The sequence below is a fragment of the Glossina fuscipes genome, unplaced genomic scaffold, assembly GCF_014805625.2.
Source record: "Glossina fuscipes isolate IAEA_lab_2018 unplaced genomic scaffold, Yale_Gfus_2 1, whole genome shotgun sequence".
NCBI classification, from domain to species: Eukaryota; Metazoa; Arthropoda; class Insecta; order Diptera; family Glossinidae; genus Glossina; species Glossina fuscipes.
In genome coordinates this window covers 33,017,307-33,035,179 of record NW_023998415.1, presented here as the reverse complement: position 1 = coordinate 33,035,179, position 17,873 = coordinate 33,017,307, and the positions used below count along the sequence as shown (strand labels likewise).

General features: G+C 30.9%; 1 protein-coding gene across 13 annotated transcripts in view; it reads left to right on the top strand.

Moving 5' to 3' along the window:
• The window catches only part of LOC119631317 (glucose transporter type 1), a 76,705-nt gene that overhangs the window by 54,158 nt on the left and 4,674 nt on the right, over positions 1-17,873 (top strand). For 5 of the 13 annotated variants that reach the window (XM_038023419.1, XM_038023408.1, XM_038023417.1 and 2 more), the window contains 7 exons: positions 79-357; positions 450-727; positions 840-962; positions 4,587-4,811; positions 5,401-5,540; positions 12,044-12,141; positions 17,355-17,582. In XM_038023419.1, the coding sequence (XP_037879347.1) occupies positions 79-357; positions 450-727; positions 840-962; positions 4,587-4,811; positions 5,401-5,540; positions 12,044-12,141; positions 17,355-17,582 (1,371 nt within the window). Of the gene's footprint in view, positions 1-78; positions 358-449; positions 728-839; positions 963-4,586; positions 4,812-5,400; positions 5,541-7,532; positions 7,563-9,328; positions 9,526-12,027; positions 12,142-17,354; positions 17,583-17,873 lie in introns of those variants that run through there. The other 8 variants (XR_005246646.1, XM_038023410.1, XR_005246645.1 and 5 more) reach the window with 8 other exon arrangements.

Here is a 17,873-nt window from a genome sequence, read left to right as displayed (position 1 = left end):
GATATGAAAACGATTCTACCCCAAATGTGTATATAATTTTCTTAATTGTTTTGCTATTTTTCTTGACTTTTTGTACAGGTCTCAATACATCATTAGTGCCAATGTACATTTCTGAAATAGCGCCTTTAAATTTACGAGGCGGCTTAGGTACTGTAAATCAATTGGCTGTGACTGTAGGTTTACTATTATCCCAAGTATTGGGTATCGAACAAATATTAGGAACTAATGAAGGCTGGCCCATATTATTGGGCTTAGCCATTTGTCCAGCAATATTACAATTAATATTACTGCCCGTATGTCCGGAATCACCACGTTATCTACTTATTACCAAACAGTGGGAAGAAGAAGCCAGAAAAGGTACGTCGCAGTTTTGAAGAAAATTTTAAAAAAATTCTCAAATTATGTTTATTAATTATTTATTATTATTATTATTATTATTATTCGTTAAGCTTTAAGACGTTTACGTGCCTCGAGTTCTGTGGAAGAGGATATTGAAGAAATGCGTGCCGAAGAAAGAGCTCAACAAGCTGAAAGCCATATATCAACTATGGAACTGATATGTTCGCCTACTTTAAGACCGCCACTGATAATTGGTATAGTCATGCAGTTAAGTCAACAGTTTAGCGGTATAAATGCGGTATTCTATTATTCCACTTCACTGTTCGTTAGTTCGGGTCTTTCCGATGAAAGCGCTAAATTTGCCACAATAGGCATAGGTGCAATTATGGTAAATTTCTTATCGCTTATCCTGAAAGAATAATAAACAGTTTCAATTTTTTACATATATATGTATATGTATATATATATATATATATATATATATATATATGTTTATATAGGTTGTTATGACTTTAGTGTCAATACCTCTTATGGACCGTACCGGTCGTCGCACACTTCACCTATACGGTTTAGGTGGCATGTTTATATTCTCAATATTTATAACAATTTCATTTTTAATTAAGGCAAGTAAACCCATTCTCACCATAAGCATAATCTACTACGAAAAACAAAGGCTAAGTATAATTTATATATACATACATATATTTAAAAAAAAAAAAAGAATGGTTGGAAGTATTTAGTTTAAAAGAATGTTCTCTTCTTTTATTTACCTTTTTTAATTTTTTTTTTTTATTTTTTAATCTTAATTTTATGCATGAAGTTGTGTTGAGTTTTTGAGAAAAAATACGCCGACAAAATGATGTTTTAAAAAATCCCATTACTATTTAAAAAAAAAAAAAAAAAAAACCTATTTTATAATTACGTAAATAGAATCATTTTCTTATTTATATATCAAATGTATTCAGTATTAATTAACGTAAAGTCTGCACGTTTTTTGCACGTTTCCTACACCTCAACTATATATATATATATATATATATATATAGGCATTGCTTTTTGTTACACATTCCAAAATTTCATTTAACTTTAAGCCGCTCAGATATCTATTGAATATAATAGCTTCATAGTTTAGGCAGTTAGATCAGCATAATAGTATCGAGTCCTTAAAGATCAGGTATCTTTAAAAATATCCGAAAAAAAAAGTGTATACTAAAAAAATATATACGTATGTTAGGCTAAGGAAAATGTTTCTGAAATTTTTCAAAAAAAATAATTAAATTATATTCGTTTTTATTCATATTTTGAATGAACTATAGTAAATTAAATATATATGGATCTTGGATCGAAAAGCATTTGCATTTTTCTGTAGAACGCGCCTGCGTTTTATTTTGGACGAAACACTTAACCAAATGGTTTTCAAAGGTCCATCTCGGCGTCAGCTTTGCATTGTCAAAAGAGTTCAGAACAGGTAGCGATATCAATGCTATCTGAATGAGACAAGGAGACCAGGCTATATAATCCATGCATGAAAATTCTAGCTAAACTCTATCAATTTTGCCAGAGTAATTTCAGATATGATGAGACTGCTAGACGACGCTTTTCCTATCAATGAAGTTTAGACGCATTAATCGTAGTTAACGAAGTAAAGAATAAAATCAATCACTCATTGAACACAATTTACTGGCCGTATCCTCATGTGCTCATGTGACACTTTTTAACGCAGCTTATTATTAACCTTCTCAACGATTCAAAAAAATCAAATCAAAATTTGTTCGCGGTTAATTCACATCCTTCCCTCTTTTTTGGATATTGAGCCTTATGCAAGGGAATCAAGCACGGTGATGTCCTAAGACGTAACGTGCCCGAGTAATGTTTAAATTTTTTTGAAGGACGCTATCGATTTTATCAATTTTATTTATTGACTAATGCGCGATCCCTGGTAACGGTGTAAACCTTTTTGTTAGTTCCCGGTTTCAAGCAAGCATCTGCATTATAGAAGAATTGATTTTGTAAAATAAGTGAATTTTTTTCCGAATTTCGGTTCAATATCATACAACAATTACCTTTGACTGAACTAATGATTTTCATAATATTTTCCCCTGTCCACACGCGAGTAAATGTCATCGAGATTATATAAATCTAAGATGATTTATCAGGAAAAATGCCACGAACTTTGTCCTTAACGTATAATGTTATAATAAGATACGGCTGAAGCGTTCGCGACACACCGCCATGACCTCCTAATTTACAAGACTGCAATTGGCTGGGGGCTTTGAAGTACAAATTGTTATACATAACGGTACACACACTGACGTTAAATAACGAAAATAACTGATTCCTCAAGTCCATTAACGCATAAAAGTTACAAACAAAAGCAATTAGTCAGAGCCTGAACTAACAGGTGGTAATTACGCCGGCCATTTTAAATAGTTCGACTTAGAATATAGATAGTATTTCTATAGCCATGTTAGTGCATTTAAATTTTTGAATATAAGTTGCAATACCATTACAACCATTAATATGTAAAATAATTGTTTAAATTTTTTTTTTTTTTCAAAAGAAAGTAAAAGTAATAATAGTTTTCTGTTTTCGTTTTCTTTTAGCTAATTTTCTTTTGCCTGCGAATGCATGCCATTTGTTTGTGTATAAATAATTAGATTAAGTTATTGAATAAATGAGTTTCATACAAAATGCAATAATTAATCATAAATATTTAATTAAAATTATCCGTCTACAAGCTGACAATTATGTCCCATCGAACATGTATCGAAACACTTTAGCAAGCGAAAAAAAGCTTAAAAAGCTTATGACTAAGAGATCGTAAACATTTCAATACAATGATGAGCAAGAAAAGTTGGTAGTAAGTAGAAAACTGCATCTTAAATCTATGAGCAGTGACTGTCATAGATCGAATTAAAATAAACGCGATTTCCGAGTTGATTAAAGACCTGATCGATAGCAGTAATGACTGCGATTGTTATTCGATTATATTCCGGGCATTTATTCGATATTCTCCATGATTAAAAAACCACCAATTTAGAACGTTCCACAATCTGAAATGTAATAGAACACAATCCAATGAAACATCAATGAAAGACAATCACTTTTTTAGTAGTAGTGCCTGTCTATTAACGCAGGACTTTCCGATGATGATTCGTGATGATAAAAAAAAAAACTCATTTATTCAATTGTCCCGTTCCCTTTCAAAACGAAAGAAATTCTCGATTTGGCAGGCTTTTGACCTCTGCGAACAACTCTGCGAGTCACATTTGATTTGATAAAAAAAGAAAAGAAAAAAGAACGAAAAAATATATACAACATCTTCAGTTTGTATTTATTAATTTTTTGTTTTTAATTACGAAAGAAAAGCTAAAACAAAACACAAGAAACAAAAAACAAAAAAAAAATATATATATATATATTTTTTTATAATTTCCCATTAAATTAAACCCAGTCCAGTATACACAGAACACTTCAACTTCATCTCAGTTCAAGCAAGTTAAGGCAAACCAAGCTTCAATTATTACAAAATCATTTCGATGAGCTATCGAACTATTTTGCACAACCAGCCCACAAACGACACAAGAAATTGTTATATAAACCACTTTTAAATTGAAAATTATTTCAATTCTGTAAAATAGAACTCACTGTGTTTTATATACAAAAAAAAAAACAAAGCAATAAAGTCAAAGAACGAAAAGAAAAAAAACAAAAAGCCGAAAATATACTTAAAATAACACCTCTTCACCATATCTCACCTACGCCACGCCTAATTTTTTCTTACTTTAAAGAAATTTTCTATTATATTTTATACAGTAAATTAAATGCTAATGAAAATGTACTTCAATATTCAGTTCCATTAAAAACAACAACTTGAAGAGCAGTTTACTATGATACGTAAATATGAGAAATCTGTCGAACGCCAGAAATGGAACCAAAAAAAAACAAAAAAAAAAAAAAAAAAAAAAAAAAAAAACAGTAACAGCAATTCTATATGAAAATAGATTTTAGAGTAAAGAGAGAAAACACTCAACTCATGCATAAAGAAAATTTTAGATAAATTGTTTTGTGTTTTTTATTTTTATTTTTTTTATTTATTTATTTATTTATTTTTTTTTTTTGATTGATTTTTATTTTGTTAATTTTCATAATTTGATGTTTGTAATTTGTGTGGCTTAAAATGAAGAAAGAAACATGAAAAAGCCTACAAAAGCATCGAGAATTTGGTTACTTCACGTTTTGTATAGGAGTTTTTTGGTTATGTACAGGAAATGATCGATTGGATGTCATATCTCTCGGTGGTATCCACTCTCGGATTTGTGGTGTTCTTTGCCGTTGGACCGGGCTCCATACCCTGGATGATAACAGCGGAATTATTTTCACAAGGACCCCGTCCCAGTGCCATGGCCATTGCGGTGCTGGTCAATTGGATGGCAAATTTCGTAGTTGGCATCGGTTTCCCCAGTATGAAGGTACGCCATATATAAACATTTATTTATTCCAATTATTCGAATCCTATTAAACGAATGTAAAAAAAACTTTCCTTCTCTTTGTCTTAAAGTCGAATTAATCTTGTCCCTCTGTCTGTCGTATACATAATCATACATGTAGAATACATTAATTGAAAAGTCAGTGTAAATGCTCGATTCAAACGATTTGAATTTCTTAAGTAACACAACAAAAAGATAGGAAGAAAAGAGTGCATGTATGAAAAATGACTGCAAAAACATCTTCCCCATCTGCCAGATGGCGTTCGCCTAAATTTTAACAACAAAAAAAAAAAAAACCATTTAACATTACTTTAGACGGTTCGAGTTAATAGATATGAGAGATTCGCTATATGGCGATTTCCATCAAAGCTCAATATATATATTTTATGATACGCCTATACTTCTCGACATAGTTGTTGTAAATTCCACGATGGCTATAATAAAGAACTCCATGAATCATATATTTAATGAATTTTAATTTACAGGAATGAACAAAAAATGTACTTATGCTTCCTTGACTTTTTCTCTTTTCTTTTTTTTCGCTTTCCGTTCTTATTTGCATCGCTTTCAGACTTGCTTGGACAATTACACATTCTTACCTTTTAGCGTATTTTTAGCAATATTTTGGATATTCACATATAAGAAGGTTCCTGAGACCAAAAACAAAACATTCGAGGAGATCTTGGCACTCTTCCGTCACAACAATGGAAGGTATATTCTTTGACATTCACACACTATTGCTATTACTACCACTACTACTCATATCTATTTAGTTTTCCATTTTTATATAAAAAAAGAAAAAAAAAAAAAAAAAAAAAAAAAAAAGTATTGAAGATAAAACAAAATAATTTCTTTTCATTTATTTTATCATTTTTATTCATTTTTTTTTATAAAAAAGTTTTCATACGAAAAAACTTGGAAGTTAATTTATCAGAGTTATGAATATGAGATTTCAAAAAACTAACAAAAAAATAAAAAATAAATAAAAGAAAAATAAATAAAAATAAATATATATATACATATAGAAATATATATGTGTAAAATCAACAAACGGTTATTGCATACGAATGAAAGCAACAATATTACTTCAGAGTTCGAAAATTAATTTGAACTACGTATGTTGTGTTAAAATTTTTCACCTTTTGCTAACGCTATCTTCCTGCATGATACGTAAATGTATTCGGATGAAACTTTCAATTTTATTCTAACTTATCGTTTTTGATGCCATAAAAGAAAAACATTGCTAAGCTATGCTTTGTCATTCCCCCTCCATCTTGCAATAGCTAGAGTCATTAATACTATATTTTGTATACGTTATCTGTCAATAACAAGCGAGTAGACGTAAATTTTCAGAAATTATATTTAAGATGTATTGAGCAAAATTAAGAAATTTCGGCACTTTAGTGACATTAATATCGCTCGTCCGTAGCGCTTCTTGGATAAATTTTTTCAATGTATCTAATGTCAGTCCTAATCCTAGACAACCGGTCAGGATGCGTTTTTCCAGTGTGGTAAGCAAAGAAACAGGGACATGAAGCATTTTTGTTCTCAGATCAGCTTTAAGAAGATATATGAATGCGTGTTATTCCAAGCCTACTAGACTGAAGCATTATACGCTGAAGCCATCGCTTCTTAGCAGAATCAAGGAAAGCCCTCTTCCCACTAAACAAGGAAAGTGATCACTCAGTTCACTTCAAGCATCTCACAGAAAACAAAAGATATCGCCATATACCAGCAGATTACCCGGTACAGTTTAGATTTTCAAACTTGGTGATCAATTTCAAAATTTGTTATCAATTAGGTAATAGCTGCGGTTACGTCCATATCGCGGCTAAAAAGACATGAGTATTGTTACTTAACCCACAAAAGAAGCAAAGTTTTCAATCGAGTCTAACGGTCACCCAGGCAGACGGAGAAAAGATTTATATCACTGAATTGTGATTTTCAAGGGCTGATCATAACCTTCAGACAATGCTTCCATAGCTTAAAGCTTCTCCTATTTATGCATCTTTTTGTTTAACTCAAGTAATCGAGACTAAAAATTTACTCCAAACCTTGTCTGCTTAGACTTCGATAAGCTTACGGCCTAAGTAGCCGAGTAAGCAAACGATCTCGACTAACAACTCAATGGTCGTGTGTTCAAATTATTTATAATAATATTAATAATGATACTAACGGCAGAGTTATAACAGAGAGAAAGAAAAAAATCGTTAAAGTATTTATTGAAATAATATTCATTAAATTTACATCACTGCACGTATGCAATAACTAATTGTATTCCGATCCTTCACTTTATGAATGAAGGCGTCAATCAAATATAAACAAACAACGTTTTTAAAATTTTGTTTTTTTTTTTTTTTTTTTTTTTGTTTTTCTCAACTCAAGCACCATTTCTTACACACATACCAATTTATTTGCTTATATATAATACATGAATATATATATATGTTTGTATTTAATTATAAACATGTATACATATGTATATGTATGTATTGTCCTTAATTTGTATTCTTGCTTTAATTTTTTTTAAATATGTTACATTTATTTAATATTAACTTTTCAAATAACATTTTAAAATCCATGCATATGGATATATATTTATATATATATATATATATATGGATATATATCTATATATAATAATATACATATATATATATATGTATCTACAATATATAACAAAACCCTGTACTTAAAACACAGAAGGACATTTCGAGATAGTAGACTGTACGGGTAAGTTGCATGATGAACAAAAAAATTTGAAAAAAAAAACACAAACTAAAAATAAAAAAAAAAGAAAGAAAAGAATAAAATTTCTGAAAGCCAATCCTTTGCTCTACTTAGAAATCCTTTTTTTTTACAATTTACTCGAAGCCAAGTTCTATTTAACTGTACTTTTCGTTCAAATCAATGTAGTAAATTAATAATCAATTTTATATCATCATCAATACCGTAGTGTTTACGTACATATAATTTTATTGATCGTATGTAAATGTTTACTGAAAACAAAACAACAACAATTTGCTACGAAATTTATTTGGCCAAAAAAAAAAAACAAAAAAAAAAAAAAAAAATGAAAAATGAAAAAAACAGTTACCATAAATAATAATCGTTTCCAAACTATTGAATGCTTTGTATGCAAATATTTCCTTATTAAATAGTTTTTGCAGTAATATGCAGCATTTTTGTTGATCAATCTTCTCGTCTTTTTTTTTTTTTCTGATGAAACCCATCACCTAAGGATAAGGGTATAGTGTTTGTTATTCCGTTTATGATAAGCAGCAATATGCATTAAAAGCTGGCTAGTCCAGCTTAAATAGACTGAGACTAGTCGCCCTCTATATGTTAGGCTAACGGATTAAACGGAGTGATATTAAGTAGCCGGACTAAGTACACCACGCTAGCCATTCCAATGTCTCGTCTTTTCCCCATTCTGTCTTTATTGTTACCGCTGTCCCAACAACAATCAAAATATAGAGATGTGCTTAAAAAGTTGTGAGCTTAAAAAATTGAACGGATAATCAGTTCAAGAATACACCTGCAAAATTACCAAATGTATTAACATTAGATTTAAGGAGACTCGTTAATTTGACGGGTAAATTTTTTTTAAATCTTCATTGTCACAAGAAAAAAAAATGGGCGTGATCTATTCACATATTCGTTTACAATGCAAAAAAAAAGTAAAACAACTTTGGGCAATGCCGTTAATTTTTTCATATTTTCATGTATAGCTTTCGTCCTATAATCCGGATGTCTAAAAATTTCATGTATTTTCATTTATAGCTTTCGATCCTATAATCCGGATGTCTAAAAATCCAAACGGTTTGCTAACACATCCACGGTTAACGATAAATTGCCGAGTGTACTAAATCTAGTGTTAAAAAAAATTTAAAAAAAAATAAAAATATTTGAAAATAATTATAGTTCCCCTAGCAGATTATGTAATTCAAATTTGGTCCTATAATTTTTGCGAGTCGTTCAGACATTCGTTTGGAAAGTAAATCCGATCGTTGCAACTAAGAAAAAGTTGAACAATTCTTTAAATGTACGCTTGAGGTGGAGGTGCAGGTGGTGGTGGTGGGTACTGGAGATTCGTCTAAAGACGAATATAACTTTTTTTAAATTGTTTTTAAATAACGTTAATAAATCATTTTCAAAAAAAAAAAAAAAAAAAAAAAAAAAAAAAAAATTTTACTTTTATATATATATTTCTACAAAACCATATCATGCGTTTGTTCTTCATGCCTTAACTGCATTTAGCTCTATCTCATCATCTCCTACATTCAGCGAAAGCTTTCATCTTTTATTTGTTTGTTGCCTTTATTCTTCTTTCTTTTTCTTTTTTTGTAATTCTCAATTACTTTTTATATTTGAAAATTTTTTATTATTTTTCTAATTTTTATTACATTATTTATTTATTTATTTTATTTTTTGCTTTATTTATATATTTAATTTGTTTATATTTTTTTTTCCTTTACTTATTTTAATTTTTTATTTAGCGTCAACAGTGTCTCCGCTCCTACTCTTAACGAAGACATTGAAATACTACCGCCATCTTATAATTCTATGACCGACAGACCTATATATAAATAATTTTGCTATAGTAATATATATATATGAACACTTGTACACATACACGCAGGCACACTTTTTCCGATGCCCATATCTCTTTTATATAACAGCACAATATTTAATTATATTTTTCCTTTTTATCTCCTACAATAATAGAAATTTATTTTTTCTTCGAATTTAAGCATTTTTTTTTTTTTTTTTTTTTAATATATATATATAAATAAAACATTTTCAATATCTTTAATAAAATTAAAATATAATTTTTTATATAAATGAAATAATAACAAACTCTAAAATAACTTCCAAGGTAAAGTTAATGATTTTAATTTTTATCAAAATATATGTTTACAAATTATTACAAGTATGTATATATATATATATATATATATTTGGTTTTTTTAATTTGGTTTTTATAAGATGACATATAAAATAAATTTGATTACAAATAATATAACCACTTACTCAAAGTATGATCAGATTTCACTTGGTCTCGTTTGATGAGAAACATTTCTTCGCCTAATAATCTTCATTGAATTTAAACTTCCTTCTAAACGTAAATATCATGGAATATCAAGACTAGAAGTATGTGATTCATCTTTTCCGTACAATCATCATATCATTTACCAGTGATAATAGTATATAAAATAAAATATTTCAAAAATAAAAACTGCTATAAAGCGGCGCCCGTAGTCAGGCTCCTTTGTGCCTAAGTACTGCGATTTAGCTTTCTCCTATAGAGTCAAGATTTTCAATTTGGGAGTTATGCTTAAAATCAATTTAGGTTTATTCATTCACAGTAAGTAAAAATATTATAGCAGTCTACAGCCCGCCATTAAATAACCTAGATCACTTCACTTAATACTAACACTTATTCATATAACGATTTTTTGAAATGAGGCGTACGATCTGACCTCGGAAGGTACACGGTGACATGCTCGAGCCTTTCTTCCCCTGAAATCAAGCAGCTCTGAACTAAGGTCTGCTACCATTGACACTATAATCGACACATCCTCTTCGGTCCGTCCATTCGTCCAATTAAAGCCAGTTTCGACAGATAGCTTCTTTTATATCTGAGCTTGTCCTATAACAACTTTCAAAATAAGGTCTTATCTGAGAGGTGGATGAAAACTTGATCCAATCCGAACCGATCTTAGGCCAAAACACGTCGGCATACAAAATTTTATGAAAATATCTCAAATATTGTGACCTATAAGATTAACAGAAGAAAACAAAATAGACAGGCAGGCTTAAATCGTTTCAGAAAATCATTCGTAATAAATCGGTGTAGTAAAAGTTGGATCTATCTCAAGTCTGTCTGGCTGCGGCATACGTCGGCGCACACTTAATACACCGTTCTTCCACAAATGGTGTAGAGTATAAAAATTACGGAAACCTATATACAAACATTGGAGGAAATTTCTTAAAATTTTCACTGAAATATGTCGGTCTTAAAGACATATATACTCTTAAGTGTTTTCAATTGTCGTTGTAACATGCTCTGTGTAAGCGATACTGGCCTGCTCGAGATAGAATAGGTAGAGAGAGAGAGAGAGAGAGAGAGAGAGAGAGAGAGAGAAATTAGATAAGATTGATTTAGGTAAAATGTCGTAGACGGAGTAAACGGGGAAAAGATAATTTGAAATGAAACGATATAATACGAAATAATACGAAACGCAGTATAATGAGGTGAATTAAAGTAAATTTAAAAGATTGATGAAGAGAAGAAGAGAGAGGAGAATGGAATAAAATCGCAATGAGTAAGAGTAAGAAAAGAAGAAAAATAAAAACAGATAGTAATGGGTAAAGTAGAGATATATATAGAGATATAAGTCAGAGAATGGAAGAGACATTCATTCATTCATGGATTGGGTAGCACGAAGAACAAAGAAAATTAAGAAAATCACTGAGAGAAGATAATAATTCCTAATGCAATATAAACTTTTTATAGACAGGAGGTCTTGTTTTAAATTTTAGCATTTCGTGTATGTTGCAAACAACCTTATCAACGCGAATACTTATTTTCCCGCAGAAAGATGGAGATTTTTTTCAAACTTTATCTCTTATGCGATATAATATTGAACGATGGTAGTAACAATACCTTGAGCAGTGTAATACTTAGAGAGGGGAACTGCTTATCCGTAAACCACGAACGATAATCCTATGTATAGAATTATTCTTTCTTTTCTTCTTTGATCGAAATTTCATCAACGAAATTAGAAAAGAACTCGTAAAGTAAAATTAATAATTTTAAGGTGATCACAATTTATGCAAAATTTCAATTGAAAGTCTTTTCTTCCTTCTGTCTGCAATTCTTGAAATAATTGATTGTTCGTTGAACGGGAGAAGATTGACATAAAAAAAGTCCGCGTAATCTTCACATTTCTAGCAAATTATAACGAATAGAAGAAAGAGTCAATCAATAACTTATACCACTTATTCAGTTTCTTGTGATTTGAAACGTTTTTTTTTTTCCTTTTATTGAGTCAAATGTTGTTTTTTTTTCTTTTTTGTTTCTTTTTTTTTTTTTTTTAATTTGAAAAACGTAAAATTGATCAAACACATACACACAAGAAAAAAAAAAAAAATCAAGCAATTTTCTACCATACACTTTAAAACATAATCGTAGAGTGTGCGAATTTCAGGAGTATGCTAAACTACACAAATAGTTTGGAGCCACAGAGTATGAATTCTGGCATAGAACGTGCCGCCCTGATGGTATCTGAGGAAAAGAATGACTCACGTAAGAATATTTAGTTAACTGTTTTTCCTTTTTTTGTTTTTTTGTTTTCTGTTTTTTGTTTTCTTTTATCGTTTACTTGTCAAACACACAATACACTTGATATTTATATTAGAATACAAATTATTAACACAAACACACAAAAAAAAAAAAAAAGAAAAAAAAAATTAACAAAAGAAAGTACTCTTCGACCAGTGATTAACATCTTAATCTAAAACATGTGTCTTTCTTAACTATTCTCTATGTAGACTCAAATCTTTCTAATTTTCATTCATAGCATATTCTATATTAAAGTTTTTACGTTTGTGTAATTTTGAACAGTAATTTTAAAATTAAATGTTCTTTATTTAAATTTATTTATTTATTTATTTATATTATTATTATTATTATTATTTTTCTTTTTTTCATTCTACTCCAAATTATATTATATGTATATATATAGTTATATATATATAGATTTTATATTTAAAAGAAGAAGCGAATTAATGGAATTTTGCTTTCCTAAATAATACAAAAAATTGCTGAGCTAAGTAACTAAAGGCGACATTCACTACGATTGTTATTCAGTTTTGATTTCATTCTTGTGAGGATTTTTCTTTCCCTTGGACAACTCTTGATTCTTATACTGATGGCAAATGGAAACACCCGTTCCCATGAAAAGTACGCAAAGAAGCTGAAGCAAAAAATCGTAAACATTCTAATGTTTTGCTGTCTGTAGGAAAATCGTAATAAATATGACGAATGATTAGCATCCCAAAGTTCGATAAATGACCTTTAATTGGTTTGATTGGTAAGGAAAAACATCGTAGTGGGCCACCGCCGACCAGTAAATATCCTATATCATCTTATGCACTTTATTCATAGAACGGCTTCTCAAGTTAAAGTGTTAGGTGAGAAATGGTCGAAAAGTTAGTCCAAACCCAGACATTTCCAATAGCATTCGTCCTTGAGCGAAAGCACGTCAGTGTCAAAAATTACTTTAAAATATCTGAAAAATTATGACCAGTGGGTTGATCATATGAAAAAAAAAAAAAAAAAACGGACAGACGGACAGAAAACTTAGAAACTGAGAATCACTTTGCGAATCGATCGGTATAATAAAAGATGAATCTATTGCAAATCCTTCCGGGTAATGCGTGCATCCGCATAAATTTAATATACCCTTGTACCACAAGTGTAAGGTACAATAAATCAATTGATTAATCGAACCTATGTAGCTATTCAAAATCAGTCAATTTAAACTAAACCTTTCATTTGGTTAGCATCTCTTAGAGATGAAAACTTCATAACAAAAACTTTCACAACACAACTTGTGACACAAATATTTGCTTAACGGATTTACTCCTTAAACCATATACATTTCTTTATAAGCTTCCAACGTGCTCATGAAAAATCGATAAAATGTGATTAAAATTCCGATTACCTACCTCGCGGATTGCAATAAATATTATTTTAAAATATCGCATGAAATTTGAACTTTCACGTAAACGTCCGACGATATTAGTCCAAAAAAAGATAATTTAAATCAATTACAATCAATCAAAAAATGTGAAAAATGTGAAAAAGGAAAAAAAAATTTCACTTCATTAAGATAATTGTTATCTTATTTTAGTCCCTGCAACGAGCATAGCGAATTTGCAAAATGCTTGTTAAAACGAAAAGCGAAAACGCCTTAAAGTATATTTTCAATTAACATGAACAGTCGGATCGAATAAACAATCAGTCTGTCCATCCGTCCCCTGAGTAAGAAAATTATGTTCAATCATGACCGGATCTTTTATAGTCCATCAGCGGTGTCCGTTGAAAAAAGGGAAAAATGTAAATTCGCATATTCCATAACATTGGGTGGGCGTGGCTAATTTTTTCTATTTTTGTAAAATAATTACGTGGAAATTTATATCGTGCATCTGTTGAAATTTGTAAACTACGACCGAAATACACGGAGAGTAAATCTGTTTTAGTTGTAGATACGTGTGAACGCTATGGGCGAGGTTTTCGAGCTGTTTTGGGACGTTTCCAAACTCTTTTGCGGTATCTTCTTTTTTGCGAGCAAGAGAATGCATAGTACAGCTACCACACTGTCGGGCAGACGGACATGGTTATGTACGTTCCGAGTTTGAAACTGGCGAAGAATTTATGTACTTTATTGGAGCTTGCGTCTGCACTATAATAGGCGTGGTCCATTTTTTCTTATTATTTGTACATTTTTCTACTACAGTTTCAGAGTAATGACGTGACATAAATGTTCTTAGTTGACGTGCCACTGTAGGCATGGTCTTGAACCGATTTGTCTCGGTTTCAACAGCCACCTGCGTGCAAGAACTTGCAACATTTTTGCTAAATTTCATGTTGATAGCTTCATTTTTGCGATCAGAAGAATATTAAAACAGGCACTACACAGACGGACAGATGGATAAACGGACATGCTTAAATCGATTCAGAACTTGATGCTGCTCAAGAGCATACATTGACTTTGTAGGGCCCCCTAAGCTTCGGAATAATAAAATAATTCGTTTTAATTGTTTTGTAAAAATAATGAATTTTTTAATTCCACTTGTCATACCATGGCCTTTCGTCACGTTCTGAGGCGCTTTGATCTATCTGCCGGTCTTTTTAAGGAATTCCTACAAAAAAATTGTAATAAAATTGACACAAATCCAGTCTATTCACAATAAGAACCAAAAACTTGTATAGATAGCGAACAATGTGATCCATATTTGATGGGTAGATTTTCTTATTTTTCACCTTAATTGGTCGAATATCATAGGCCAACGTTTATCGCAATGATGCGGAGGTAAGCAAACATTATTCTAACAAATTGCGCATAATTCTAACATGTTCTAAGACATGTTCGACTGTTAGAAAATTTCTTTATATTAGTCTTTAAGCATGCAGCCCAACTCGTGCCGAAGCATTCTAAATTCCCTTAAAACACTTAAAACGAAGAACTGGAAAATTATTAAATCTTCAATGTCACCTATTCGTTTGGACTCACATTCATGAGATCTAAGGTATGTATTAGTGAGAAAGCGTGGGCGTCCAGGAAGATCTCAAAATTGGCTAACAATTTCCAGTATAATGCTATAAAAATAATTGATACTCCAAAGAACCAAATAAACGGCAATGAAGAGCTGACTCCAGTACAGAGTGCTGAACAATTCGCACTCATTTCAAATTAAAAAAAATTAACCGATTCCATTGCCAAAAGCACTTTAGTGAATTAACACTTGTACGTTACTATCGTTTTCATCTTCAGATGAATCTAAAATCGCAATCATTTCCGTCAATATACAACATATACCACATCGAAATGGTAATGATGCCTTACACTTTAGTGAGAAATACATTAAGTGTAATGTTAATTTAAATTTAAAACTTGTCCGGACATTTCTTTAGGTGTAGAGAGATATACATGAAATTTATTTAGATTATGTAAAATATAAATTTCTTTGGCGTATTTACCAACCGATGCTACAACGAGTAGGGGAAGTAACAGTCTCTGATATATTGAAAGAAGAAAAGTTTGTTGACTTTAATAAGTCAGTGAGAATTAATTATGCTTTTAAAGTGAGGTGAAATTCTGAAAAAATTCCCTTATTTCGCCTTACAAAATCACTTTCCTCGTGATTCAGACGCTTAGTTGAAATCAGAAGCAAAGAATTGGTTTACGCATTTTCACTCTACAAATCTCCATGTTAAATGTGGACTCCGCATTGGTCGAGTAATCGTTGAAAAACTCGATAGAATCCTTTAAAATGCCCTGGCACGTTTCGTCTCATAACACCGCCTCGATTGATTCGTTCGTATCAGGTAAAGTTATTTATCCCAAAAAGGTAGGAAGGATATGAATTAAATTATCAGCGATCAAATTTTGATCTACGGATTGTTACAAAAACGAAACTAAATCGGATTCATTTCGTGAAGATTAATAATGGGCGTTGGAAAATGCCCGGCATATGGGACTAAGGTGAGAAAAAGGTGCTGCTCCGAAATGAATAAAACATCGCGAACAGGACCAAATCGCGTAAGGTAACACTTTGAAATTTATTTAGATTGGATTGAATGGAAATCGCGCCTATTTAGATGATCCGCTTTAATCAAGCGAATGCTTTCATTCTTTACCGGCAACAATGATTAAAGAGCGTAGTTGCGTTCAAACTTGATCAATAAGAAAAGCGTTGACTAACAACACCTCGATGCCAGATAACACACATCGTAAACGATTTGATACAGATTGACAGTGTATCGTATAGCCTGGAACTTGTTCCATTCGATTACCATTTGCTTCGCTCTCTGCATACGACTTTTACTGATTTCAGATTTTCATCCAAAAATTCCAAAATCCCGAATAATGACATAGTGGTTTTCAGTAAGAAAATTGCAAAAAGTTACCAATGCAAAGGGCACATGAAATTCGCATAAAATATGGGAAAAATATGAATCTGAAGTACCCTTTCATATCTGACGAACTTTTTCTTTTTTGCGAAAACTTTTCTTTTCTTTAAATCGAAAAAAGGAAAAGAGGAATAAATAACTTAAATCCGATTGTCATGCGACGATCATAAGGATTATGAAACTTATTTAGGGACCTTTGATTTATTTGCGTCGAAGGAATTTCATATATATTTGCGGTATGCGATGGCAATGCATCCGAGATTCGCTTCGTTTCGAATATTCGTTTCGTCTTTTTGTTTCATTTCAATTTACGTTTACTGTCTGTCAAAATAGATATTTAACTTTAATATTTTTTGTTCTTGTTTTAGTAGTGAACTCAGTGTTATCCGTGGGCAATTAATTTATTATACCTATATATGTCTGTATGTACAATTTAGTTTTTTAATTAGTTTAAAAAAAAATAAATAAAAAAAACAATGAAAATATAAAAAAATATTTTTAACAATTTCTTTTGAATTTTATTTCACATTTACGACCATTTTTTTTTTTTTTTACTTTTTGGCATAAAAATCATTTGCGGTTACACATAAAAAATAAAATAAATGATTAAATGAACAAACTATAAATAATCCATATACACAATAATTAATCCGAAAACAAAACAAAAAAAAAAAAAAAAAAAACATTGATTTGGCCTTTACATCAAAATTATGTTTAAACTTATTCAAAAATAAAAAAAATAAAACAAATAAAAAAAAAAAAAAACAAACCTACAACTACTAAAGTCTTTGGTACAACTTCGTTTTCATTAACGGTTGAAGGCATGGGTCCATATCCGTTAAATGATAGCACTAATCTTTTGGGTCCAACGACAAGTTTAGCGGGCAGCTCTACTTGTTACACCAACTATGGTACAAATATTCACACACCAGTTCCTATACGCAAATGTTACTATGATTACACATACAATCGGGACAATTTTCGTCGTCATTCGGCACACGGACGTATGAATACAACAGCAACAACAACAACAACAACAACGACATCAGGTACAAACATTAATTGATTGTTTGACATCACCAGCAAACTAAGCAACACCACCAGCGTTATTATTACACCATTTATTACGTTCAGATATATTGTACAGATTTGTTTCTCTCTCTCTCTCTCTCTCTCTCTCTCTCTCTGTCTCTCTCTCTCTCTCTCTCTGTCTCTCTCTCCCTGTCACTCTCGCTCTTTTTCCTCTTTCTCTCTCTTTCTCTCTCTTTCTCTCTATTTCTATCTCTTTCTATCTCTTTCTCTCTCTGTCTCTCTCTCTCTCTCTCTCTCTCTCTCTCTCT